The sequence below is a fragment of the Macaca mulatta genome, chromosome 9 (assembly GCF_049350105.2).
Source record: "Macaca mulatta isolate MMU2019108-1 chromosome 9, T2T-MMU8v2.0, whole genome shotgun sequence".
Lineage (NCBI taxonomy): Eukaryota > Metazoa > Chordata > Mammalia > Primates > Cercopithecidae > Macaca > Macaca mulatta.
In genome coordinates, this window is record NC_133414.1 from 55,930,288 (window position 1) to 55,958,054 (window position 27,767).

At 45.3% G+C, this 27,767-nt stretch overlaps 1 protein-coding gene and 1 non-coding gene across 7 annotated transcripts; both read left to right on the forward strand.

Annotated features, from left to right (window-relative positions):
* The first annotated feature begins 2,804 nt into the window (after positions 1–2,804).
* Positions 2,805–27,353, forward strand: ZNF487 (zinc finger protein 487). Of its 6 annotated transcripts, none has more exons than XM_077946309.1 (6): positions 2,805–3,499; positions 7,543–7,636; positions 8,515–8,607; positions 20,848–20,973; positions 21,233–21,328; positions 26,199–27,353. In XM_077946309.1, exons 2-6 carry the CDS (start codon positions 7,597–7,599, stop codon positions 26,681–26,683), a joined length of 840 nt encoding a protein of 279 aa, XP_077802435.1. In that variant the 5' UTR covers positions 2,805–3,499; positions 7,543–7,596; the 3' UTR covers positions 26,684–27,353. The 6 variants fall into 6 exon arrangements, with proteins under 6 accessions (XP_077802435.1, XP_077802437.1, XP_015002376.3 ...); XM_077946312.1 differs by having other exon boundaries at positions 3,280–3,499; positions 20,806–20,973; XM_077946311.1 differs by lacking the exons at positions 7,543–7,636; positions 8,515–8,607 and having other exon boundaries at positions 2,805–3,057; positions 3,280–3,499; positions 20,806–20,973.
* On the forward strand, positions 5,031–5,092 carry LOC114670206 (U7 small nuclear RNA). The gene has a single exon (XR_003719689.1). It is a non-coding gene; the product is annotated as a U7 small nuclear RNA (small nuclear RNA).
* Positions 27,354–27,767: the final 414 nt, after the last annotated feature.

Sequence of the window (27,767 nt, forward strand, 5' to 3'; positions counted from 1 at the left end):
GGGGGCTCAGTAGAGTTGTGGATATGAAAAATTACAAGGGACCAGTGTAAATGTGATGAGGCCAGCGGTGTCTGCCTGCTGGCAATGATCAAAGTTAGGATTCTGTCCTCCCACAGAGACTGGGAGACAGAGGCCTTATCTTTCCCAATCACTACATTTCAAAGCAGTGGCTCCTCGAGGAAGCAGTGTTCCTTGAGAAAGACACTTCTGAGCTGTAGGAGATACACACATGCATACACATACACAAGGTGTATCACATAAACATCTCAAAGGGACAGAGGAAAGATTCATAATTGTAAGTCCTTTTTACTAAATGCTCTAAGAGAGGGCAGTCAGGGGCCTATGGTCCGATGTTGGCAAGAACAGTAAGTTACCCTGGCAGCACTGAGATTTCTCAGGCAGGCAGTTTAATGGTGGGGACTGGGGTCATCCTGGGAACACAGGCTATGCTACTAGAAACCATGCCAATTTGTCTCTCAGTGCAGAGTTTCAGATGGAGTTATGTGGGGAGAGTTCTGCAGTTCTCAGTAACCACAACATTGTATATCACTAGAAGATGAAGCCCACACAACTACAGATGTTACTGTTTCTGAGTGAGCTGAATAACAAACTTACAGTGAGCAGTCACCAACAGACAGAAGTGATGTGACTGGTTACTGATCATGACATGCATTTGTTTTTTTTGTTTTGTTTTGTTTTTTACATGCATTTGTTATTAATATAATGATGTGTAGACTGAAGAGCTAGCAGCCAAGCCTGCACTTTATGCGAAGACTCACAGTTAATATACTGTGTACTTGAAATTTGAGTTGTGTTGTTGGGGGACTGGTGTTATTAAATCATGGTGACTGAAATTCGTGTATATTAGAACTGTACAAAGCAAGGGTTGCCTGATGAGTATAATGCTCTCATGTTTTATGGGAATTTATACAGATTTAAAACAACATGAATAAATATTTGAAAGTTGTATGTTATGCACAAGGTTTGAAATAATGCAATTCTTTTAATATTTTAAAAAATTGTTAGGACTCAGATTTTCTTTTTTTTTTTTTTTTTTTTTTTTTTTTTTTTGAGACGGAGTCTTGCTCTGTCACCCAGGCTGGACAGGCTGGAGTTCAGTGGCCGGATCTCGGCTCACTGCAAGCTCCGCCTCCCGGGTTCACGCCATTCTCCTGCCTCAGCCTCCCGAGTAGCTGGGACTACAGGCGCCTGCCACCTCACCCGGCTAGATTTTTGTATTTTTTTAGTAGAGATGGGGTTTCACCGCGTTAGCCAGGATGGTCTCGATCTCCTGACCTCGTGATCCGCCCGTCTCGGCCTCCCAAAGTGCTGGGATTACAGGCTTGAGCCACCGCGCCCGGCCTAGGACTCAGATTTTCTTTTATCTCTTCTTCTTTTTTTTTTTTTTAGGGACGGAGTCTTGCTCTGTCGCCCAGGCTGAAGTAGAGTGCAGTGGCACGATCTCAGCTCATTGCAACCTCCACCTCCTGGGTTGAGGCAGTTCTTCTGCTCAGCCTCCTGAGTAGCTGGGAATACAGGTGCACGACATCATGCCTGGCTCATTTTTTGTGTTTTAGTAGAGATAGGGTTTCACCATGTTGCCCAGGCTGGTCTCAAACTCCTGAGCTCAGGCAGTCCTCCTGCCTCAGCCTCCCAAAGTGGTAGGATTACAGGCGTGAGCCACTGCGCCTGGCCCTCGACTCACAGATTTTCAAAGTACTTTTGAACAGTAAGCCGAGGACAGTGTTTATTATGACTATACTGGTCTCCTTTCACTAGCTTACAAAATTTAACTCCATCACTTGTCAGTCTCCTACAAATGCCATCTATGTGCTTTGAAACTTGTGAATGATCTGCTGATTTGTGCTATTTTAATATTCAATGTTGTTGAAAGAATAGTTTTTAAACCAAGTAAGGCAAAAATTCATTTAGTGTAACATTAATGCTTGTGCTGTAAAACATGCTGGAAAATCGATAGCTCTGGAATAAACTTTGGATTTTTAATTAAAATTGATTTTGATGTACTTGATGCAGTTAAATTGGTAGAGACTAGTCTGAAAAGCTGAGAAAAGATAAAGCAGAATTAAAATAAAATTTCCCTAATTCGTAGAACCATGTCAAGAATGCATTCTCTCTACACCTATTCCAATGGGAACATTAGCACTTGATTATGCAGGGAGTGAATCATGCCAAGTCTTCACATACACATTGCTTCCATCACTGCTGTGCAGTGAGCCGTGACTGCGTCCCTGCACTCCAGCCTGGGCAACAGAGCCAGACCTTGTCTCAAAAAAAGTCCTTTAAGGGATACGAGGCTGTGTGTGATAGTCGTTTTCTTTTAGTTTGCACTTTTATTCACCCCCAAATTCTGTGTATTGCAAGGAAGTCTCAAATTTTGAGAAGCGAGCACCATCCCATTGGCATTGTGATTACAGCTGCATCACAAAGCCGCTTTGCTTTCCGGAGGAATCCATGCGCCACGGGCTCTTTCGCTTTTCCATGCCTGCCGTGCAGGCGTCCTTTGCGGTCTTTTGTCTGCGACCGGGTCAACGCCTGACGCGCCCCCGCCCAGCTAGAGGACGCTGGGCGGGGCGGGGCGAGGCGAGGGTTCGTAGCGGAGCCTGACGGGAAACGGCCCCCCTAGGTCCGTGGTGCGAGGCACGCCTGTGACAGCCACGGGCACTGCCGCGCATGCGCTGCCCATTTCCCGTAGTGGCAGGGCTGGGCCGCGGTCGGGTCACCTTTGGGGTCAAAGAGCACGCAGAGCCCGCGGGAGGGTGGGGCCGCGGCCTTGGCCCTTTGGTGCGTAGGAGACAGCGCACCAGGCTGGCAGCATGTCATGGCGGCATTTGCTGCTCTTGTGCCGACGCTACTGCGCACCCTAGTGGGGACTACGGGGACGCTTCGCGCTCCAGAAGGGAGGCGGGCACGGCCCGCTCTAGCACAGCCCGGGAGCTGGACCTCGGGGCTCACCGCTCTGCCTGCCCACTAAAAGCCCATTCGGCGGAAGTCCAGCGTTGCGTCGTTACAGCACTGAGCGCCAGACATCGTTGCCAAGTATAATGCCAGCTCCGTTTTTTCCTGGGGCACTTGTAGTCAGGGTTTGTGGGCCCGCATTTAATAATGGAGGGCCCCAGGCCTCGTTTGAACCGTCCAGCCAATGTGTCCTCAGTCGTCTTAATGGATTTTTGAAGGACCAACCCGAGATTCTGGGGCACAGGGAGTCCCAAGACTTAGGGCCCTGATGTAAGCCCCAAATAAAATGATTTTGGCCCCTAGGGCCAGTTCCTAATTTCTGAAAACAGAGCAGCACTTGTGAGGTAGAGGAAGCATGGCCCACCTGAATGGAAACCTCTCACCAGAGTTTTCACAGCAGCAGAGGACGAGGCTGAGAAAGAACACGACCCAGATTTGCACGGAGAGATGCAATATGTAATGCTTCTGCTCCGCAAGCCATCCCACCTGACTCAACGGGAGTTGTGCTCCAGCTGTCAGAGAGGTGAGCTGGACCTAAGGCTAGGGTCAGGCTTGCCCAGGAAATGTCTCTCCATCTTCAGGGTTGAGAGAACCTGGTTGGGAGGGAAAGAAATGCTACCTACTTCTAAGAAAATTATTTTTTTTTTCTTTTGAGATGGAGTGTAGCAGTGTCGCCCAGGCTAGAGTGCAGTGGCACGATCTCGGCTCACTGTATTCTCTGCCTCCCGGGTTCAAGCGATTCTCCTGCCTCAGCCTCCCGAGTAGCTGAGATTACAGGCGCATGACACCACGCCTGGCTAATTTTTGTATTTTTAGTAGAGACAGGTTTTCCCCACGTTGGCCAGGTTGGTCTCGAACTCCTGACCTCAGGTGATCCGCGCACCTCCACCTCCCAAAGTATTGGGATTACAGGCGTGAGCCACCACTCCTGGCCAAGAAAATTCTGTCTTAAACACCCCAACGGCCTTTGAATTTTTCTGAATTATCTACTCTTTCCAGATCCTGAGCTCCCCGTGCTATGCCCGTTACCACAGTGGCCTTGAGAGATGTGGGTGCTTCCACCATGCTTACTCAGAAAGTAGAGGAGGAAACAGCTTCCTGGATTACCAATTTCTGCCTGACATGAAAGATGAAAACCATTGAACTCCAGAGGGGTGAATGTCCAGGTCATCCCATTCATTAGGTATTCCAGAGGCTGAGGCAGGAGAATCCCTTGAGCTCGGAAGGCGGAGGTTGTAGCGAGCTGAGATAGAGCCACTGCACTCCAGCCTGGGTGACAGAGTGAGACTCCATCTCAAAAAAAAAAAAAAAAAAAAAAAAAAGCCTAGCGTGGTGGCTCATGCCTGTAATCCCATCACTTTGGGAGGCCGAGGCGGGGGGTGGGGGGAGGCTGCCGGATCACAAGGTCAGGAGTTCGAGACCAGCCTGGCCGACATAGTGAAATCCTGTCTCTACTGAAAATACAAACAATAGGTGGGCATGGTGGTGCATGCCTGTAATCCTAGCTACTCCAGATGCTGAGGCAGGAGAATCGCCTAAACCCGGGAGGTGGAGGTTGCAGTGAGCTGAGATCGTGTCACTGCACTCCAGCCTGGGCGACAGAGCAAGACTCCGTCTTGGGAAAAAAGAATTTCTCATGAGACAGCTTGAACATGCGAGTTGGAGGTTGCAGTGAGCCGAGATCATGCCACTGAACTCCAACGTGGGCAATAGAGGGAGACTCCGCCTTAATTTAAAAAACAAACAAACAAAAAAGAATTCTTCATGAGACATTAAGATTTACAGCTCTTTGCTGGGCGCGGTAATCCCAGCACTTTGGGAGGCCGAGGCGGGCGGATCACGAGGTCAGGAGCTGGAGACCATCCTCGCTAACACGGTGAAACCCCATCTCTACTAAAAATACAAAAAATTAGCCAGGCATGGTGGTGGGCGCCTGTAGTCCCAGCTACTCGGGAGGCTGAGGCAGGTGAATGGGGTGAACCCGGGAGGCGGAGCTTGCAGTGAGCCGAGAACCCGCCACTGCACTCCAACCTTGGCAACAGAACTAGACTCAAAAGAGTTACGGCTCTTAGAATTTGTCTAGCAGGCTTTCCACTTTTTGCCAGTGTGAACCCAAAATATCTGAGATGGGCCTCAGTTAATTTAGAAACTTTATTTTGCCAAAGTTGAGGACATGCGCCTGTGACAGCCTTAGGAGGTCCTGATCAGACATGCACCAATGTGGGTAGAGCACACTTTGGTTTCATACATTTTAGGGAGACTTGAGACATCAATCAATATATGTAAGATGAACATTGGTTCAGTCCGGAAAGGAAGGACAACTGGAAGCAAAGGTGGGACAACTTGGAGGGCAGGTGGCTTGCGGGATCTTAGGTAGGTAAGAGACAAATAGTTGCATTCTTTTGAGTTTCTGATTAGCCTCTTCAAAGGAGGCAATCAGTTTTGCATTTATCTCAGTGAGCAGAGGGGTGACTTTAAATAGAATGAGAGGCAGGCTTGCCCTTAGCAGTTCCCAGCTTGACTTTTCTCTTTAGCTTAGTGATTTTGGTGCCCCAAGATTTATTTTCCTTTCACACTGGAAAGCCCCTTAAAAAAAAAAAAAAAAAAGGAGTTATTGGCATTGAAGTCTAAAAAACATTCTTTTTCCAGTTTTCCTGTAGATGGCTTAGTAGACAGTCTTCATTCTTTCAATGAGTACCAGAAATCAGTGCAGTCTGCTGCCTGTAATTGAGTACTTCGTGCGGGTGGAGTACTCCAGTCAGTGCATTTCTAGGGATGGAGGCACCTTGGTCCCGTAGACCTCTTTCTGATGGTCCTGCTTGATCCAGGCATAGAAGCTGAGATAGCTGCATGAAAGAATGGATTATATCACCTTCAGATAAACTCCTTAAATGTATGTATAGATTGTACAACAGCAAGGTTAAAGCTGTATTTTCTGGCAAGTATCTCCACGTTTCCCTTTCTCATTTTGAACAACATGGCTTGCTGGTTCTGCCTGGTAGGGGTATCCAAATGTCATGGATACTTTAGTGCTTGCCTTAATTGAGCATTCTGTCCAGTTGATGCTCATGTTTAATCTCCCTAGAATGTCTTCTCAGTTGGTTTCTGATCTATTCCTTCCTCTGTAATTATTTCTTTTCTGTCTTGTCAGTGAAGTCTTCTTCCTCTTCCTGCCTCTCATTATTGCTGTTTCCAAGGTATCTAGTCTCTCTCTCTTCCTCTCTCTCTCTCTGTCTCTCTTTCTCTCTTTTCTTTCTTCTTCTTTTTTTTTTTTTTTAGGCATAGTCCCACTTTGTCACCCAGGCTAGAGTGCAGTGGCATGGTCTTGGCTCCCTTCATCCTCTGCCTCCCAGGTTCAAGTGACCCTCCTGCCTCAGCCTCCCGAGTAGCTGGGACTATAGGCATATGCTACTACACCCAGCTAATTTTTGCACTTTTAGTAGAGACGGGGTTTCGCCATGTTGGCCAGGCTGGTCTCGAACTCCTGACCTCAGGTGATCCACCCACCTTGGCCTCCCAAAATGCTGGGATTACAGGAGTGAGCCACTGCACCTGGCCCTTGGTTTGCTGAGACTTATCATCCAGTGGGTACTGAATTTGAACTTTTTAAGAAAAATTTTTAAGTCGGGTCTCACTCTGTCACCCAGTCTGGAGTGCAGTGGTGCGATCACAGCTCACTGCAATCCTCTGACTTTAGTCTCCCAGGTAGCTGGAACTACAGGTGCACAGCACAATGCCTGACTAATTTTTTTATTTTTTCTACAGACAGGGTTTTGCCATGTTGCTCAGGCTGTGAGTTTAATTATTATTATTATTATTATTATTTTTTCTGAGACAGAGTCTCGCTCTGTCGTCCATGCTGGAGTGCAGTGGCTCAATCTCGGCTCACTGCAAGCTCTGCCTCCTGTGTTCACAACATTCTCCTGCCTCAGCCTCCCGAGTAGCTGGGACTACAGGCGCCCGCCACCACGCCTGGCTAATTTTTATATTTTTAGTAGAGATGGGGTTTCACCGTGTTAGCCAGGATGGTCTCGATCTCCTGACCTCATGATCTGCCTGCCTCGGCCTCCCAAAGTGCTGGGATTACAAGCGTGAGCCACTGCGTCCGGCCGTTTAATTATTATTATTTGTTTTTAGCTAATAGACCAGAAGAATGAATTTAATTATTATTGAGATGATTATATTGTTTTCTTCTTTTTCAGTGGATTGATTGATATTAACCTATGGATCGAGTTAGTTTTGTTAATGTTTTGATTTTCAAATGTTAAACCAGCCTATTTTCCAGGAACAAAGTTATATTGTTGTTTTATCCTTTTAAAATATATTCCATGACAAATTGTTAGATATTTTTGTGTCTTTGTTTCTGAAAGAGTCTGTTGTTTTCTTTCTTTTTTTTTTTTTGAGACCAAGTCTTGCTCTGTCACCCAGGCTGGAGTGCAGTGGCATGATCTCAGCTCATGGCAACCTCTGCCTCCTTGGTTCAAGTGATTCTCATACCTCAGCCTCCTGAGTAGCTGAGATTACAAGCGTCTGCCACCATGCCCAGCTAATTTTTTATATTTTTAGTAGACACGGGGTTTCGCCATCTGGACCAGGCTAGTCTTGAACTCCTGACCTCAGATGCCATCCACCTCAGCCTCCCAAAGTGTCGAGATTACAGGTATGAGCCACCACGCCTGGCTGTTATTTTCCTTTCTTAAAAGTCTTTTTTTTTTTTTTTGAGACAGAGTCTCACTCTATTGCCTAGTCTGAAGTGTAGTGGCGCTATCTCAGCTTACTGCAACCTTCGCCTCCTGGGTTCAAGCGATTCTTGTGCCTCTGCCTCCCAGGTAGCTGAGATTACAGGCATGCACCACCAGGACTGGCTAATTTTTGTATTTTTAGAGAGACACAGTTTCACCGTGTTGGCCTGGCTGGTCTTAAACTCCTGTCCTCCAGTGATCTGCCCATCTTGGCCTCCCAAAATGCTGGGATAACAGGCGTGAGCTGTCAAACCTGGCCTCTTCTAATATTTATTTATTTATTTTTTGAGACGGAGTTTCACCGTTGTCGCCTAGGCTGGAGTGCAGTCGTGCGATCTCTGCTCACTGCAACCTCCACCTCCCCGGTTCAAGCGATTCTCCTGCCTCAGCCTCCTGAGTAACTGGGATTGCAGGGGTTAGCCATCACGCCCGTCTACTTTTTGTATTTTATAGTAGAAACAGGGTTTCACCATGTTTGTCAGGCTGGTCTCAAACTCCTGACCTCAGGTGATCTGCCTGCCTCGGCCTCCCAAAGTGTTGGGATTACAGGTGCGAGCCAACGTGCCCAGCCCAGCCTTTTGTTTTTTTGAGACAAAAAACAAAACTTGCTCTGTTTTGTTTTTGCTCTGTTTGTAACTTGCTCTGTTACCAGGCTGGAGTGCAGTGGTGTGATGATCATAACTCACCTCTCCCTTGAACTCCTGGGCTCAAGCAATCCTCTGATCTCAGCCTCCTGAGTAGGTGGGACTACAGGCATGTACCATAATGCCTGGCTAATTTTTTATATTTTTTTTAGAGATGGTGTTTTGGTATGTTGCCCAGGCTGGTCTTGAACTCCTGGGCCCAAGTGATCCTCCTGCCTTGGCCTCCCAAAACGTTGGGATTACAGGTATGAGCCACTGCCCCTGGCCTTTGTTAGGTGTTTATATTAATTTTATGCCTGTTTCAGAAAATATGTTTAGTATTTTCTCTTTATTCTCCATAAGTGCTTGTGTAAGTTTGGTGCTGTTTATTCCTTATTGCTTGTAAAATTACAGCAGTGAATTTTTCTAGGGTCTGGCTTTTCTTTATGAATAGTTTTAAAATTATAGATTTAATTTCTTTATATTAGGGAAATTATCCTTTAGAACTTGATACAAGTCCAAGTTGTTTCTTTCTACCTTGTCATTTGTCATCCCCAGGTGGGTGGCAGGTGTGTTTGTTCCAGGGCAAAGCTATGTCTCACACACACTAATTCACATAACCCCATTCAGACCAAAACTTGTTCACAGTTTACTTTGCTTTTTGTCTCTTTTATCTCCAAGGTTGGTCTGTAGGGAACTCAAAGCCTTAAGGCTATCCCAGTCCTTAAGGCTATCCCAGCAGTGACCTCTAGTGGTGAAATCTTCAGTCTTCCTCTTAACATGACTTTCTTTTTAAAAAATTAATTATCTAGTGAATTACTCTTTCTGTTTGTTTGTTTGTTTGTTTTTGAGATGGAGTCTTGCTCTGTTGCCCAGGCTGGAGTGCAGTGGTGCGATCCCAGCTCACTGCAACCTCTGCCTCCCAAAGTGCTGGGATTATAGGGTTGAGCTACTATGCCCAGCCCGTCTTACATGGCTTTCTAGCCACATTTGGTATCATTGATTACAGGCACACCTCGTTTTATTGTCCCTTGCTTTAATGTACTTTGCAGATATTGCGCTTTTTTTCTTTTTTCTTTTCTTTTTTTTTTGTTTTTTTAACAATTGAAAGTTTGAGGAAACCCGTCATTGAGCAAATCTGTAGACACTATTTATTTATTTATTTATTTTTGAGACAGAGTCTCACTCTGTCACCAGGCTGGAGTGCAGTGGCTTGATCTCAGCTCACTGCAACCTTGGCCTCCTGGGTTCAAGCGATTCTCGTGCCTCAGCCTCCTGAGTAGCTGGGACTACAGTTGTGTACAGTTGGCATCAAGTGATCTTCCCACCTTGGTCCCCCAGAGCCCTGGGACTGTAGGCATGAGCCACAGTCTCACAACTATTTTTCTTTTTTAGCATGTGCTCATGTTGTGTGTCTGGGTCACATTTTGGTAATTCTGGCACTATTTCAGACGTTTTTATTATCTATTATGGTGATCTGTGATCCGTGATTTCTGTTATTATTGTAATTGTTTTGAGATACCCTAAACTGTATATAAGTCAGTTAAAATTAACAAATGTTGCCTGTATTCTGACTGCTTCACTGACTGGCTGTTCCCCTTTCTTTCTCCCTTTCCTCTTGCCTCCCTATTCCTTGAGACACAACAATATTGAAATTAGGGTAGTTAACTACCCTACAGTGGCCTCTCAGTGTTCAAGTGAGAGGAAGAGTTATACATCTCCCACTTTAATTCAGAAGCTAGAAATAATTAAGCTTGATGAGGAAGGCATATATCAAATGCCAAGACAGGCCCAAATTAGGCCTCTTGTGCCAAACAGCCCAAATGTAAATGCAAAGGAAAACTTTTTTTTTTTTCTTTTCTTTTTTGTTTTGAGACAGAGTCTCACCGTGTCACCCAGGCTGGAGTGCAGTGGCACGATCTCAGCTCACTGAAACCTCTACCTCCTGGTTCAAGTGATTCTTCTGTCTCAGCCTCGTGGGTAGCTGGGATTACAGGTGCGTGCTACCACGCACGGCTAATTTTTTGTATTTTTAGTAGAGACTGGGTTTCATCATGTTGGCCAGGCTGGTCTTGAACTCCTGATCTCAGGTGATCTACCCGTCCTGGCCTCCCAAAGTACTAGGATTACAGGCATGAGCCATTGTGCCTGGCTGGCATATTGTTTATAGCATAGTTTGCTGAATTTTTTTTTCTTTTCTTTTTTTTTTTTTTTTGAGATGGAGTCTTGCTTTGTCGCCCAGGCTGGAGTACAGTGGCGTGATCTCAGCTCACTGCAACCTCTGCCTTCCTGGTTCAAGTGATTCTCCTGCCTCAGCCTCCTGAGTAGCTGGGATTATAGGTGTACACCACCACCCCCAGCTAATTTTTGTATTATTAGTAGAGATGGGGTTTCACCATGTTTGTCAGGCTGGTCTCCAACTCCTGACCTCGTGATCCACCCACTTCGGCCTCCCATAGTGCTGGGATTACAGGCATGAGCCACCATGCCCAGCTGGTTTACTGATTATTATTATTATTATTATTATTTTTTTTTTTGAGACGGAGTCTTGCTCTGTAGCCCGGGCTGGAGTGCAGTGGCCGGATCTCAGCTCACTGCAAGCTCCGCCTCCCGGGTTTACGCCATTCTCCTGCCTCAGCCTCCGGAGTAGCTGGGACTACAGGCGCCCGCCACCTCGCCCGGCTAGTTTTTTGTATTTTTAGTAGAGACGGGGTTTCACGGTGTTAGCCAGGATGGTCTCGATCTCCTGACCTCGTGATCCGCCCGTCTCGGCCTCCCAAAGTGCTGGGATTACAGGCTTGAGCCACCGCGCCCGGCCAACTGATTATTTTAAACAAATTATTGAGTCCTAATGTTCTGAAAAAAATATTTCTTCAAAATGTTACTGCTCATCAACAACTAGTCACACAAGAGCTATGAGGTATGAAATTAATGTTGTTTTCATGCTTACTAGCACGCATACATTCTACAGCCCATGGATCAAAGAGTAATTTTTTTTTTTTTTTTTTTTTTTTGAGACAGAGTTTCGCTCTTGTTGTCCAGGCTGAATTGCAATGGCATGATCTCGGCTCACTGCAACCTCTGCCTCCTAGGTTCAGCAATTCTCCTGTCTCAGCCTCCTGAGTAGCTGAGATTACAGGTGCCTGCCGGCTAATTATTTTGTATTTTTTTCAGTAGAGATGGTTTCACCATGTTGGCCAGGCTGGTCTTGAACTCCTGTCCTCAAGTGATCTGCCCACCTCAGCCTCCCAAAGTTCTAGGATTATAAGCGTGAGCCACTGCGCCTGGCCAAGGAGTAATTTTGACTTTCAAGTTTTATTTTTTATTTTTCTTTTTTTGAGATGGAGTGTTGCCCAGGCTGGAGTGCAGTGGCATGATCTCAGCTCACTGCAACCTCCGCCTCCCAGGTTCAAGTGATTCTTCTGCCTCTGCCTCCTGAGTAGCTGGGACTACAGGCACACGCCACCACTCCCGGCTAATTTTTGTATTTTTAATAGAGACAGGGTTTCACCATGTTGACCAGGCTGGTCTCAAACTCCTGACCTCGTGATCCACCCACCTTGGCCTCCCAAAGTGCTGTTATTGCAGGCGTGAGCCACTGCGCCTGACCTTCAACTTTTATTATTTAAGAAATAAATTTGTGGCCAGGCGTGGTGGCTCATGTCTGTAATCCCAGCACTTTGGGAGGCCAAGGCGGGTGGATCACCTCAGGTCAGGAGTTCGAGACCAGCTTGGCAAACGTTGTGAAACCCTGTTTCTACTAAAAATACAAAAATTAGCTGGGCATGGTGGTGCATACCTGTAATCCCAGCTACTTGGGAGGCTGGGGCAGGAGAATCACTTGAACCTGGGAGGCAGAGGTTGCAGTGAGCCGAGATTGTGCCGCTGTACACCAGCGTGGGCAACATAGTGAGACTGTATCTCAGAAAAAAAAAAAAGGAAATTTGTAAGGCTATAGCCGCCATGGATAGTGATTCCTCTGATGGATCTGGGCAAAGTAAATTGAATACCTTCTGGAATGGATTCACTGCTCAAGATGCCACTAAGACCATTCATGATTCATGGGAGTAGGTCCAAATAACAACATTAATAGGAATTTGGAAGAACTTGAATCCAACCCTTATGGATGACTTTGAGGGATTCAAGTCTTCACTGGAGGAAGTCACTGCAGATGTGGAAATAGCAAGAGAAGTAGAATTAGAAGTGGAGCCCGAAGATGTGACTGAATTGCTGCAATCTTATGGTAGAACTTGAACAGATGAGGAGTTGCTTCTTATGCATGAGAGAAGAAAATTGTTTCTTGTGATTGGATCTATTCCTGGTGAAGATGCTGTGAACATTGTTAAAATGACAACAAAGAATTTAGACTTAAATAAACTTAATAAGGCAGCAGCAGGGTTTGAGAGGATTGAATCCAATTTTGAAAGATGTTCTATGGGTAAAATTAAACAGCATTTTGTGCTATAGAGGAATCTTTCATGAAAGGACGAGTCGGCCGAGTGCAGTGGCTCATGTCTGTAACCCCAGCACTTTTGGAGGCTGAGGCAGGTGGATCACCTGAGGTCGGGAGTTTGAGACCAGCCTGACCAGTATGGAGAAACCCCGTCTCTACTAAAAATACAAAATTAGCCGGGCGTGGTGGCACATGCCTGTAATCCCAACTACTCGGGAGGCTGAGGCAGGATAATCGCTTGAACCTGGGAGGCAGAGGTTGCAGTGAGCCGAGATTGTGCCATTGCACTCCAGCCTGGGCAACAAGAGTGAAACTCTGTCTCAAAAAAAAAAAAAAAAAAAAAAAAGAGTCAATCAGTGTGGCATACTTGTCATTTTATTTTAAGAAATTGCACAGCTATCCCAGCCTTCAGCAAACCACCACTCTGATGAGTCAGCAGTCATCAACATTGAGGCAAGACCATCTACCAGCAAAAAGATTATGATTCACTGTAGGCTCAGATGATTGTTAGCATTTATTTTATTTTACTTTATATTTTGAGACATAGTTTGGCTCTTTCACCCAGGCTAGAGTGCAGTGGTGTGACCTTGGCTCACTGTGACCTCTGTCTCCTGGGTTCAAGCAATTTTCCTGCCTCAGCCTTCCGAGCACCTGGGACTACAGGCGTGCACCACACCCGGCTAATTTTTGTATTTTTGTAGAGACGGGCTTTCACCATGTCGGCCAGGCTAGTCTCGAACTCCTGACCTCAGGTGATCCACCAGCCTCGGCCTCCTAAAGTGCTGGGATTATAGGCGTGAGCCACTGCGCCTGGCCAACATTTATTTATTTATTTTTAAAAATAGAGACGGGGTCTCTTATGTTGCCCAGGCTGATCTTTGACTCCTTGGTTCAAATGATCCTCCCACTTCAGCCTTCCAAAGTGCTAGGATTACAGGCATGAACCAGTGTACCTGGCCTGCATTTTTAGGCCATGGAGTATTTTAAAATTAGAATATGTCTGTATGCAGTGGCTCATGCACTTTGGGAGGCCAAAGTGGGCAGATCACTTGAGGCCAAGGGTTTGAGACCAGCCTGGCCAAAATGGTGAAACCCTGTCTCTACCAAAAAATAGAAAAATTAGGTGGGCATGGTGGTGTACTCCTGTAATCCCAGGTACTCGGGAGACTGAGCTTGAACCTAGGAGGCAGAGGTTGCAGTGAGCTGAGATCACACCACTGCACTCCAACCTGGGCAACAGAGCGAGACTCTGTCTTCCAAAAGAAAAAAATAAAATTAGGACATGTACATTGGTTTCCTAGACATAATGCTATTGCACACTTAATAGACTATAGTATAGTGAAAACATACCGTTCACATGCATGGGAAACCAACATACTCATGTGACTCAAGTGACATTTGCTTTATTGCAGTGGTCTGGAACTGAATGCACATGGTCTTTTAGGTATGCCTGTGTTTTTCCCTTCTGGTTGATTTTCTTCACTTGGCTTACAGGACACCACACCCTTTTAACTTCCCCTTTTATTTTTGTTTTGGTTGGGGAACAGTGTTTTACTCTGTTGCCCAGGCTGGTGTGCAGTGGTGCCATCATGGCTCACTTTAGCCTTGAGCTCCCTGGGCTTCGGTGATACTCCCACCTTAGCCTCCTGAGTAGCTGGGACTACAGGTGCATGCCACCACGCCCAGCTAATTTTTCTATTTATTTATTTAGAGACAGAGTTTCGCTCTTGTTGCCTAGGCTGGAGTGCAATGGTGTGATCTTGGCTCACTGCAATTTCCACCTCCCGGGTTCAAGCGATTCTCCTGCCTTAGCCTCCCGAGTAGCTGGGATTACAGGCACGCGCCACCACACCTGGCTAATTTTTTTGTATTTTTAGCAGAGATGTGGTTTCTCCATGTTGGTCAGGCTGGTCTTGAACTCTCGATCTCAGGTGATCCACCCACCTCGGCCTTCCAAAGTGTTGGGATTACAGGCGTAAGCAAGCACGCTGGGGCAATTTTTCTATTTATTGTAGAGATGGGATTTGCCATGTTGCCCAGGCTGGTGTGGAAGTCCTGGGCTCAAGCACTTTTCCTAACTTGACCTCCCAAAGTGTTGGGATTATAGGTGACAGCCACTGTACTTTGCCTTAACTTTTTCCTTTCTTTTTTGAACAGCGTCTCACTGTCACACAGGCTAGAGTACAGTGGCATGATCATAGCTCATTGCAGCCCCGACATCCCGGGCTCAGATGTAGGTGTTCAAGTGATCCTCCCACCTCAGCGTCTCAAGTAGTTGGGACTACAGGCATGCACCACCACACTAATTTTTGTATTTTTTTGTAGAGACAGGGTTACACCATGTTGCCAGACTTTTAACTTTCCTTCTCTCATCGTTTGCTGGTTCCTCCTTTTCTTCCTGCCACTGAATGTTTATGTGTAGTCCTTGGTCATTACGATGCAGGATTTTTCTTGGCCCCTTTGTTGGACTCGTGACAGGGCTGTCCCATTTAGTCGGCCCACTGCGCTCAATCCCTTGCAGGATGGAGCACGTGAGTGAGTGCAGGATCTGGCTGGCTGCTCTGGGCACTGGCAGGAACAAGCTCTGTGTCCAGAATGGCTAGCCAGATCCCGCACTTGCTCGCACACATGGATGGCGGTGCCAAGGTGAGGGTGCCCACAACCCCAGAACCCTAGAGGAAGTATTACAGTGCTCTCTTAGTTTTGCTGTCTGCAGACAGCTGTGTGTTAGCAGCTCAGTTGGCCCCTTGCCTCGTTGCATGGGGTGGCTGCCCTCCTCTGGTGAGGACAAAGGACCAGTGTGACAGTCTTTCTACGTACCCGCACTCGGTGGATCCTGAGCTCTTGTCTGGTGTCCAAGAAGAATGAGGTCACACAGGCAAATTGAAGGACAGTGAAGGCAAATAATTTTATTGAGCAAAGAAAATGGCTCTCAGTAGAGAGGGGAACTGGAAAGGGAATGGGAAGGGTAGGTTGCCTTCCCTGAAGTCAGGTTGCCCTTTGCATGAAGTCAAGCCATCGCTCTGAAGTCAAGCTGTCTCTCTGAAGTCAAATCGTCTCTCTCTCAAGTCTAGCTGTCTCCCCCTCTACTGACTGAGTCGGGGGTCTTTCTTTATGGGACTCAGAATGGAGAGTGTGGGCTCATTGGTTTGTGAGTATGCAAAAAACGTTAAAGTGAAGACACCACTCAATGGTGGGCATGCCAGTGTAGAAAACCAGTTAGGAGAGGTCGGGCGCGGTGGCTCGCGCCTGTAGTCCCAGGACTTTGGGAGGCTGAGGTGGGCGGATCACGAGATCTCCTGACCTGGCTAACATGGTGAAACCCCGTCTCTACTAAAAATACAAAAAATTATCCGGGCGTGGTGGCGGGCGCCTGTAGTCCCAGCTACTCGGGAGGCTGAGACAGGAGAATGGTGTGAACCCGGGAGGTGGAGCTTGCAGTGAGCCGAGATCGCGCCGCTGCACTCCAGCCTGGGTGACAGCGAGACTCCGTCTCAAAAAAAAACCAAAAAAAAAACCCAATTAGGAAAGGGTAGCTGTATATAAAATAGATGAAAAGCGGGGATTAGAGGAAAGCATGCCAAAGAGGAAGACAAGTTCTCAGTCTGGTCTGAGGATTTAACTTGTATCTTGGCTTTCAGGCTTTAAACTGTCTTTGGCTTGGAGGTTGCACTGGGGACCTGCCCCTATTTACCTTGGCATTTGGCTGCCTCCTTTTGTTATCACTTGTACTTTGTCTGGCCGAGGCCTCTCCCTTGGCAGTGTCTTGTCAGCAGTACTCTCTGGGGCCTGATCCCTCCTGGTAATCTCTCCAGCTCAGATTTCTTCTTACACTTTGGATGCATATATTAACTGTCCACTCCACATCTCTGCTTGAGTATTTTATAGACCCAAGCTCAACATGATTAAAACTGGCCTCTTGGATTTTCCCAAACCCACAACCTCTGGGGCATTCCTTCACCTTCTTGTTTGATAGCAGACCCCTTGGAATTATTTTTGACCTGTTTTTTTCTTGTCTTACACATCTTATTTGTCAGAAAAACTTCTGGGGCATACATCCAGAATATATCCACAGAGTCTGACCTTTTGCAATCCTCTCCATGACATCTTTTGCCTGGATTACAGCAACCGTTGCAGAGCAGTCTTGTTGCTGCTCAGATCTTGGCCTCTGGCTTAGCATTTAGAGTGCCTGTGTAGGATGAGTCAGGTTGCTAAACAGCAATCCTCTGCCCAACATTTACGTTTTTTACTGAGTAAAAGCCAAAATTCCACCAGTGGGTTATGTGGTCCATTACATCTCTGACTTCACTTCCTTCTCAGCCTCTTGATCACTATGCTCCAGCTCGACTTAGCTTCTTGCTGGATGTACTAGTCATAACACCACCTTTGTCTTTGTACCAAATGTGTCCTTTTCCTGGAGTATGTTTCCTAGGGAGCCTTCCAACTTATTCTGTTATAATTTATAAAGGATTTATAATTTATAATCATTTATAATTAAATATTAAATATGTCAACCGTATTTAATAAGTTGATCATTGGCTGGGTAGGTGCAGTGGCTCATGCCTGTAATCCTAGCACTTTGGGAGGCTGAGGCGGGAGGATCACTTGAGTCTGGGAGGTAGAGGTTGCAGTGAGCCATGTTTGTGCCACTGCACTCCAGTCTGTATAACAAAGCGAGACTCTGTCTCAAAAAAAAAAAAAAAAAAGTTGATCATCCTTTGGGACTTGACCATATATTAGGACACTTTTTTTTTTTTTTGAGACAGAGTTTCCTTCTTGTTCCCCCAGACTGGAGTGCAATGGCGTGATCTTGGCTCACTGAAACCTCTGCCTCCCTGGTTCAAGCAATTCTCCTGCCTCAGCCTCCCGAGTAGCCGTGCCTGGCTAATTTTTTTCTATTATTAGTAGATACAGGGTTTTACCATGTTGGCCAGGCTGGTCTGGAACTCCTGACCTCAGGTGATCTGCCTGTTTCGGCCTCCCAAAGTGCTGGGACTAGAGGCATGAGCCACCACGCCCGGCATAGGACACTATTTAACTCTGTTTTGGGACTTTTTCTTTTCACTGGAGTATTTTTCTTTTTATTAGAGGAGTTCATAATAAACAGTAATATATAGTAAGATAAGCCCATTTATAATTTTTGTTTTTGACATACCTTTTTTTCCTTTTTTTTTGAGATGGAGTCTTGCTCTGTCGCCCAGGCTGGAGTGCAGTGGCGTGATCTCAGCTCACTGCAAGCTCTGCCTCCCAGGTTCACACCATTCTCCTGCCTCAGCCTCCCGAGTAGCTGGGACTACAGGTGCCAGCCAGCATGTGGAGCTAGTTTTTTGTATTTTCAGTAGAAACGGGGTTTCACTGTGTTAGCCAGGATGGTCTCGATCTGCAGACCTCATTATCTGCTCACCTCAGCCTCCCAAAGTGCTGGGATTACAGGCATGAGCCATCACACCTGCCCCCCCACTCCCCCACCTCCGCCCCCTTTTTTTTTTGAGATGGAGTCTCACTCTGTAGCCCAGGCTGGAGTGCAGTGGCACAATCTCGGCTCACTGCAGCCTCCGCCTCCTGGGTCCTGGTTCAACCAATTCTCCTGCCTCAGCCTCCCAAGTAGCTGGGATTGCAGGCATGCGCCACCATGCCCAGCTAATTTTTGTATTTTTAGTGGACGGAGTTTCACCATATTGGCCAGGCTGGTCTTGAACTCCTGACCTTGTGGTCCGCCCGCCTCAGCCTGCCGAAGTGCTGAGATTACAGGCGTGAGCCACTGTGCCCGGCCCCTTTTTTCCCGTTTAAATAGAAATTCAGTGGATCTCCTTCGCCCTTTTTTTTTTTTTTTGGGACGAAGTCTTGCTCTGTCGCCCAGACTGGAGTGCAATGGTGCAGTCTCGGCTCACTGCAACCTCTGTCTCCCAGGTTCAAGCGATTCTCCTGCCTCGGCCTCCTGAGTAGCTGGGATTACAGGCCACCTTTTTTTTTTTTTCCCCCAGAACCAAATGTCAGCTTACCTTCTCCACCTTTTATAAAAGCAACTTAAGAACAACAGCCAGGCTGGGCAAGGTGGCTTATGCCTGTAATCACAACACTTTGGGAGGCTTAAGGTGGGAGGATCAGTTGAGCCCAGGAGTTTGAAACCAACCTGGGTAACATAGTGAGACCCCATCTCTCCAAAAATTTAAAAATCAGCCTGGTGCAGTGACTTATGCCTGTAATCGCAGTACTTTGGGAGGCTGAGGCCAGCAGATCGCTAGAGCCCAGGAGTTAGAGACTAACCTGGGCAACATGGTGAAACCCTGTCTCTGTGAAAAGACAAAAAATTAACGGGATGGTGGTATGCATCTGTAGTCCTAGCTACTCAGGAGGCTGAGGTGAGAAGATTGCTTGAGCCCAGGAGGTTGAAGCTGCAGTTAGCTGTGTTCGTGCCGCTGCACTCCAGCCTGGATGACAGAACAAGACCGTGTTTCAAAAAAAAAAAAAGCAGGGGCTGGGTGCGGTGGCTCAAGCCTGTAATCCTAGCATTTTGGGAGGCTGAGGCGGGTTGAGGTCAGGGGTTTGAGACCACCCTAACCAACATGATGAAACCCCCTCTCTATTAAATACAAAAATGAACCAGGCCTAGTGGCGCGCCCCTGTAACGCTAGCTACTCAGGAGGCTGAGGCAGGAGAATTGCTTGAACCTGGGAGGTGGAGGTTGCAGTGAACTGAGATCGCGCCATTGCACTACAGCCTGGGTAACCTTCCTGGAGCCCCAGGTACTTGGGAGGCTTAGGCAGGAGTATTGCTTGAGCCCAGGAATTCGAGGCTATAGCATGCTATGATCATGCCTGTGAATGTACTCCAGCATGGGCAAAACAGCAAGACCTGGCCTCTAAAAGGAAAAATGATTTATTACCTATATTTTGAGACAGGAGTCTAGCTCTGTCACCCAGACTGGAGTGCAGTGGCATGATCTTGGCTCACTGCAACCTCCACCTCCTAGGTTCAAGTGATTCTCCTGTCTCAGCCTCCCTAGTAGCTGGAATTACAGGTGCGCACCACTATGCTTGACTACTTTTTGCATTTTTAGTAGAGACAGGGTTTCACCACGTTGACCAGGCTGGTCTTGAACTTCTGACTTCAAGTGATCTGCCTGCCTTGGCCACCCAAAGTGCTGGGATTACAGGCATGAGCCACCACGCTCAGCCTAGGTTTTTTTTTTAAAATCAATTTTCTTTTTTAATCAATTCTGCTAAAAGGCTGCCACCTCACAGATTGACTACCAGGCCACCACACAGGATCTTAGGAGGCCAGGCTCCTCCCCCCTGCACAAGGCTCAAACTTCCCCTGCCTCCACCTCATTCTCCCAGTACGCAGGTGGGTCCTCAGTCTGTTGCAGGCATGTGCAGACAAGACCCTGGGCAGATTCCCTTATCTGCAGAAAAGCATCTGGTGTAAACACTTGTGGGGTTGGTCGGAGATTCTCCGGGGACCCCCCCTTATCTACCTCCTGCATCTATCACTAGCGGGACCTCATATAATTTTTGTATGAATTAAGAAAGTAAGCTGGGCATAGTGGTTCACATCTGTAATCCCAGCACTTTGGGAGGCCAGGGCAGGAGGATAGCTTGAGCCTGGAGTTCAAGACCAGCCTGGGCAACATGGTGAGATCTTGTCTCTACAAATAAAAAATTAGCTGGGTGTGGTGACGTGTGCCTGTTGTCCCAGCTACTTGGGAGGCTGAGGTGGAAGAATTGCTTGTGCCCCAGTGGTCAAGATTGCAGTGAGTTGTAATCATGCCACAGCACTCCAGCCTGAGTGACAAAGCGAGACCCTGTCTGAAAAAAAAAGCAATCAATATACCAGCAGAGTCCTCATACCAGGATTTCTCATTTTCCTACAATGTATAATATTAATAGTAGGCATCTTATGTAGCATTTTCTCTTCAGCTATCAACAGTGAACATGGCAAGGTGTTAGATCTCACACATGTTGTGTGTTCTCCACTTCTGATCACTATAGAATGAAATGTACTGTTCTAGGGATCAGTGTCCTTCAGTGATGTGGCTTTGGGCTTCACCCAGGAGGAGTGGCAGCATCTGGACCCTGCCCAGAGGACCCTGTACAGAGATGTGATGCTGGAGAACTACAACCTCCTCCTCTGTACAGAGACGTGATGCTGGAGAACTACAGTCTCCTCCTCTCAGTGGGTAAGGATTGTGTAATTTAAAACTCCAAATAACATTTATTTCCTTTTTAGCTGCTGATTGCAGATGGTTTCTTTGTATGATTATGAGTTAAAGGCTTGAAACTCAGGAGTTGAAGCTTGATTGATCCCTTTTGGGCACTGTAAAAAATATCTGTGGTGTTTTCCGTAATGAAATGCTCAAGTGGACCTATTTTTGTGCAGACACAGCTTTGTCCTCCACAGGCTATCTGGCCCACGTCCTGTGTCATTTTCATTCACAGGGTATTGTATTACCAAACCAGTGGTGATTTGCAAGTTGGAGCATGGAGAGGTGCTGTGGATATTAGAGGAAGAGTCCCCAAGTCAGAGCCACCTAGGTGAGTTAATAAGTATATAGGAATCTATAATCCCAGGGAGAAATTGGATTCTAGGGAGATAGTTCACATATTGACATCTTTGAAATTTTTCAGGAATACATTTTTAGAGTTACCAGAACTTTGGAAGTGACTAAGAAGAGCTGGCCTGCTTGCCTCAGATGTATATATTATTACACACCAGCAGATAACAGCTAAATGATCTTTGTTTTCTTCCAAAAACTTAATCCTTGCCTCTCTCAGTTTTGTCAAATGAATGTCATTTGACTCTTCCTTCTATATCATTTCAGTTATCTTCTTTTCATCATATATTATGTATTTATTCAATACGTATTAATTTGGCAGCTACGATGTTGGCAGTTCCATCTGTGTTAGAGATATAGCTCTAATACCATGGCTGTGTTCTATTGGTAGAAAAGAATGAGATGTAGTGTGCGCTTTGTGGAAGGGCCTTTTTGAAGTCAGTAGTTTAATAAACACAGATTTGAATCATGTGTCAGTGGAATATTCTGGCCAGATGGTATATCCTGTGTCGTGAACCTTAGGCCAGAGTGTCATTTGTGCAGGACAGCAGTGAGCCGGGCTGGGTGGAAGTCGGGGTAATGGGGAGCATGTGAGAGATGCTGTCAGACAGACTGCTCACTGGGGTGCTATATATTTGGAATTTGTAGCCAAAACAGAATTTGCTGCTAAATTGGATTATGGGCATAAGAAAAAGCTAATAAGCATGATCTCAAAGGTTTTATACTGAGGCACTGGCTGTGTGATGATACCATTAACTGGATGGGAGAAAATCGGGAGAAACAGTTTTGGGAAGAAATAAGAGATAGACACATAAATTTAAACAAACATTTTTTGTATAAAATAGTAATGATGCCCAGTTGGATGTAAAACAATAAAAATAAAATACTGAAAAATAATCCAACATGTGAATCAGTTACCAGTTGATCTGAATTGTGTTCTAAAATCCTTGTTTTTTTTTCTTTTTCTTTTTCTTTCTTTTTTTTTTCTTTTTTTTTTTCTTTTTTTTTTTTTGAGACAGCCTCTCTCTGTCTCACAGGCTAGAGTGCAGTGTTACAATCTTGACTCAGTGCAACCTCTGCCTCCCAGGCTCAGAGATTCTCATACCTCAGCCTCCCTAGTAGTTGGGACCACAGATGGTGTGTATCACCACACCTGACTAGTTTTGGTATTTTTAGTAGAGATGAGGTTTTGCCATCTTGGCCAAGCTGGTCTCAAACTCCTGGCCTCAAGTGATCTGCCCCGCTTGGCCTCCCAAAGTGCTGGGATTACAGGTATGAGCCACTGCGCCTGGCCTCTAAATTCCTTTCGTTGTTAAGAAGAAATACTGTTGCATTAAATATAAATGGTAACATGTAATGAGTAAATGCTAAAAGAAAGTAATATGTGTAATTTCTAGACTTTTAAAAAGAAGAAAATGGAAAAGAAAAAAATTAAATGTATTGGATTAGACTAAAAAAAAAAAAAAAAAAAAAAAAAGACCAATGAGGCTGGGCTTGGTGACTCAGGCCTGTAATCCCAGCACTTTGGGAGGCCGAGGCGGGTTGGTCACCTGAGGTCAGGAGTTCGAGATCAGCCTGACCAGCACGGCAAAATGCCATCTCTACTGAAAGTACAAAAATTAGCTGGGTGTGGTGGTGGATGCCTGTAATCCCAGCTATTCAGGAAGCTGAGGCAGGAGAAACTTCAACCTGGGAAGCACACATTGGCGCGAGCAGAGATCGTGCCACTGCACTGCAGCCTGGGTGACAAGAGCAAGACTCCATCTCAAAAAAAAAAAAAAAAATGAAAGAGTGGGGAAAGGCCGGTAAAAATTAGAACAACTGGAAACTCTTAAGTGAAAAAGAGAAAACCAATCCAGTTATTTTAGAAGTCATAATACAGTGAAAGGGGCTAAACCATCTTACTAAAAGATGGATATTGTCAAATCAAAAACCAAGTTATATAAGCTCAGTGCGGTGGCTCACTCCTGTAATCCCAGCACTTTGGGAGACTAACCCAAGAGGATTGCTTGAGGTCAAGAGTTTGAGACCAGCCTAGGCAGCATAATGAGGATCCATCTGTACAAAAAATGAAAAATTAGGCCAGGCATGGAGGCTCCTGCTTATAATCCCAGCACTTTGGGAGGCCAAGGTGTGCAGATCACCTGAGGTTGGGAGTTCGAACCAGCCTGACCAACATGGAAAAACCCGTCTCTACTAAAAATACAAAATTAGCTGGGCGTGGTGGTGCATGCCTGTAATCCCAGCTACTTGGGAGGCTGACGCAGGAGAATCACTTGAACCCGGGAGGCGGAGTTTGTGGTGAGCCGAGATTGTGCCATTGCACTCCAGCTTGGGCAACGAGAGTGAAACTCCTTCTCAAAAATAAATAAATAAATTACCCAGATATGGTCGTACACCAGTAGTCTCAGTTTTGGGAGGCTGAAGTAGGAGGATCGCTTGAGCCCAGGAGTTTGAAGCTGCAGTGAGCTATGATCATGCCACTGCATTCCAGTCTGGATGACAGAGTAAGAGCCTGTCTGTAACAACAAAACAAAAATCAAGCTATATGGAGTTTGAGAATCATATATGAAATGTGAACAGGAAACCTTAGAATATAAAAGAAGTATAAATGATATATGGTCCAAATAATAAACAAAATAGAATGTTACCTCTCAGTGGACCCAAATTTAGCTTTTGAGTTTATTTTTGACACAGTTCTTTTTTTTTTTTTTTTTTTAAATGAGATGGAGTCTCGCGTTGTCTTCCAGGCTGGAGTGCAGGTTGATCTCTTTTGATCCTATCTGAAAAAAAATTTTTTTTTCTAACTTAGATAAACAGAGAAAATTTATATATGTGTGTGTGTGTGTATATATATATATATATATATTTATTTGTGTGTGTGTGTATATATGTATCTATATAAACTTGTATTGATGGGGTCTTGCTGTGTTGCCCAGACTGGTCTTGAACTCCTGGCCTTAAGCAATTCTTCCACCTTTGCCTCCCAGAATGTTAGTTTAGAGGCTTGATCCACTGTGCCTGGCCTACTTATATTTTTTAATTGAATGAAACTCATTCTGTTTTTGCTGTTATCGTTTGAGTTAATTGGTCCCATTTATAATCTAAGAAGCATGATACTATTTTAGTGATCTATTTTTCTAAAGTTTGAAACATTTTGCTATGTTATTTCCTTAGCAATTATTTCAACATTACTCATCAGTTATGTCCAACTGTGGTAAAATAAACTAAAATAGAAAAGAATAGAATGATGGAATTGCTTATAAGGATAATACAATAGTGAAGATCACTGTCACTATTATATCATCCTTCAGTTTTCTTATTGAGCTGCTTGAAGTATTGCATCACTTATGACAAAAATATAAAAGAAGCCTGGAGAAACCTTATTTGTAGTTTCTTTCTTTCTTTCTTTCTTTTTAATTTTGTTTATTCATTTCTTTTTGAGATGGAGTCTCACTCTGTTGCCCAGGCTGGAGTGGAGCGGTGCAATCTCAGCTCATTGCAACCTCTACCTCTCAGGTTCAAGTGCTTCTACTGCCTCAGCCACCCGAGTAGATGGGACTACAGACACCTACTACTGTGTCCTGGCTTTTTTTTTTTTGTATTTTTACTAGAGATGGGGTTTGCCATGTTGGCAAGGCTGGTTTTGAACTCCTGACCTCAGGTGATCCTCCTGCCTTGGCCTCCCAAAGTACTGGGATTGCAGGTGTCAACCATTGTACCTGACTCTTCCTTTTCTTTTTGTTTTGTTTCTTTTCTTTCTTTCTTTTCTTTCCTTTCTTTCTTTTTCTTTCTTTCTTTTTTCCTTCCTCCCTCCCCTCCCCTCCCCTCCCCTCCCCTTTCCTTTCCTTTCCTTTCCTTGACACTGAGTCTTGCTCTGTCACCCAGGCTGGAATGCAGTGGCATGATCTCAGCTCACTGCAACCTCTGCCTCCTGGGTTCAAGCAATTCCCCTGCCTCAGCCTCCTGAGTAGCTGGGATTACAGGTGCGCACCACCACACCTGGCTACTTTTTGTATTTTTAGTAGAGATGTGGTTTCGCCATGTTGTCCGGGCTGGTCTGGAACGCTTGACTTCAGGTGATCCACCCTCCTCGGCCTCCGAAAGTGCTGGAATTACGGGCGTGAGCCACTGCGCCCAACTCTCTCTCTCTCTCTCTCTTTTTTTTTTTTTTTTTTAATAATTCAATGGGCACAGTTGAAGTTGAGAACTTTTATTTTCTTCCGTTAATTGCAAAGAGTAGAAAATTGACAAGAGGAAGTCTCTTCACAATTATTAGGCAAATCAGAAGATGAAGCAGAAGCATTGTAGACTCTAGTAATTACAGTGTAATTGATCATATAAGTGAAATCTCAGACTATGAGTTACATGATGATATTCTAGATGAATAAACGTATGCATATGATCCTGTTATAAGAACAGCCTGGGTCGGGTGCAGTGGCTTATGCCTGTAATCTCAGCACTTTGGGAGGCCGAGGCAGGTGGATTTCTTGAGCCCAGTAGGTCAAGGCTGCAGTGAGCTGTGATGCTGCCACTGCATTACAGCCTGGGCAACAGGAGTTTGAGACCAGCCTGGATAACATGGCAAAAAACTCCATCTCTACAAAAAATACAAAAAATTAGCCAGGCATGGTAGTACATACATGTAATCCCATTTACTCGAGAAGCTGAGGTGGGAGCATCACCTGAGCCTGGGAAGTTGAGGCTGCAGTGAGCCATGATTATACCACTGCACAATCCAGCCTGGGTGACAGAGCCAGACACTGTGCCAAAAAAAAAAAAAAAAAAAGCATGTGAATATGTCTCCTTTTCATAAGAAATATATTAACATTTATAATTCTTGTTTCTAGACTGCTGCATAGATGATAACCTGTTGGAGAAGAGACAGGAAAATCAAGACCAGCATTTGCAGAAAGTTGATTTTTTCAGCAACAAAACACTGACTATGGACAGAAATGGTGTATTAGGAAAAACATTTTATCTTGACACAAACCCCATTCTATTAAGAAAAATACGTGGCAACTGTGACTCATATAGAGTGAATTTGAATTATATTTTGGAATTAATTATTAGTAATAGAAGCTCCTTTATAAGGAACCCTTCTGAGTGTAATGCACATGGGAAAGTTTTCCTTTGTATGAAGCGTGAAAATCCTTATGCCAGAGGGAAACCTTTGGAATATGATGGAAATGGGAAAGCCGTCTTTCAGAATGAGGACCTATTTAGGCATCAAACTCTGAAGCAGTGTTTTGAATACAATCAGTGTGGGAAGGCTTTTCATGAAGAGGCAGCCTGCATTACCCATAAGAGAGTGTGCTCATGGGAGACCCTGTGAATATAATGGACATGTGAGAGCCTTTCCGATAGACCAATATTCATTGTTCATCAGATAACTCACATAAGGGAGAGTTCCTATGAATTCAATGAATGTGAGAGGAGGTCTGGTGAGAAGCCACCTGTAAGTAAACACCACAGAGTTAATGGAGATGGAACACTATGAGTGTAATGCGAGAGAATAGTTTTGGCAAGAAATCACTCCTCATTCTACGAAGTTACAGAGGAGAGAAAACTTTTGACTGTAATAGAGATTTGAAAGTATTCTGCAAGAAGCCAAATTTCACTCAGCATCAAGAAACACGTATAGGAAAGAATGCCTATAAAAATCAGCATGCTAGTACATTTTGCTATAAGCCAAAGCTTTCTGTATATCAGAAAACAGATAGAGGAGAAAAACTCTATGAATGTAGTGAATGTGGGAAAACTTTCTACTAGAAGTCATCCCTCACAGCACATCAGAGAACACACACAGGGGAGCAACCCTATGAATATAATGAAACCTTTTACCAGAATCCTGACTTTGCTAAACATCAGAGAGACAACATAGAGGAAACCCTTGTCAACATCCTGAAGGCTCAGAAACCTTCACCTTCTTGGACTCATTCTATAGCAGAAACAACCCAGGTTGGGGTGAGAACACCCAATAAAGATGAGAAATCTTTTGCCTAGAAGTGATGTTTCATTGAACAGCAAATAATTGACATTTTATCTTTTTTTCTTTTCTTTTGTTGTTATTTTTTTGAGACAGAGTTTCGCTCTTATTGCCCAGGCTGGAGTGCAATGGCGTGATCTTGGCTCATCGCAACCTCTGTCTCCCGGGTTCAAGCGATCCTCCTGCCTCAGCCTCCCAAGTAGCTGGGATTACAGGCGTGTGCCACCATGCCTGGCTAATTTTGTATTTTTAGGAGAGACGAGGTTTCACCATGTTGGTCAGGCTGTTCTTGAACTCCTGAGCTCAGGTGATCCACCCACCTTGGCCTGCCAGAGTGTTAGGATTACAGGCGTGAACCACCACCCCCAGCCCTTCTTTTTTTGTTGTTTTTTGTTTTTTTTTTGAATCAGAGTCTCACTCTGTTGCCCAG

Bases quoted from the DNA above. Each gene is read 5' to 3' on its own strand.
- ZNF487 (XM_077946309.1), top strand. From the start codon at position 7,597: ATGCCATCCACCTCAGCCTCCCAAAGTGTCGAGATTACAG. The intron at 8,608-20,847 runs GTATGAGCCACT...GGCTTCACCCAG, and splicing joins CCAAAACGTTGGGATTACAG to GAGGAGTGGCAGCATCTGGA. The intron at 21,329-26,198 runs GTGAGTTAATAA...TCTTGTTTCTAG, and splicing joins CCCAAGTCAGAGCCACCTAG to ACTGCTGCATAGATGATAAC.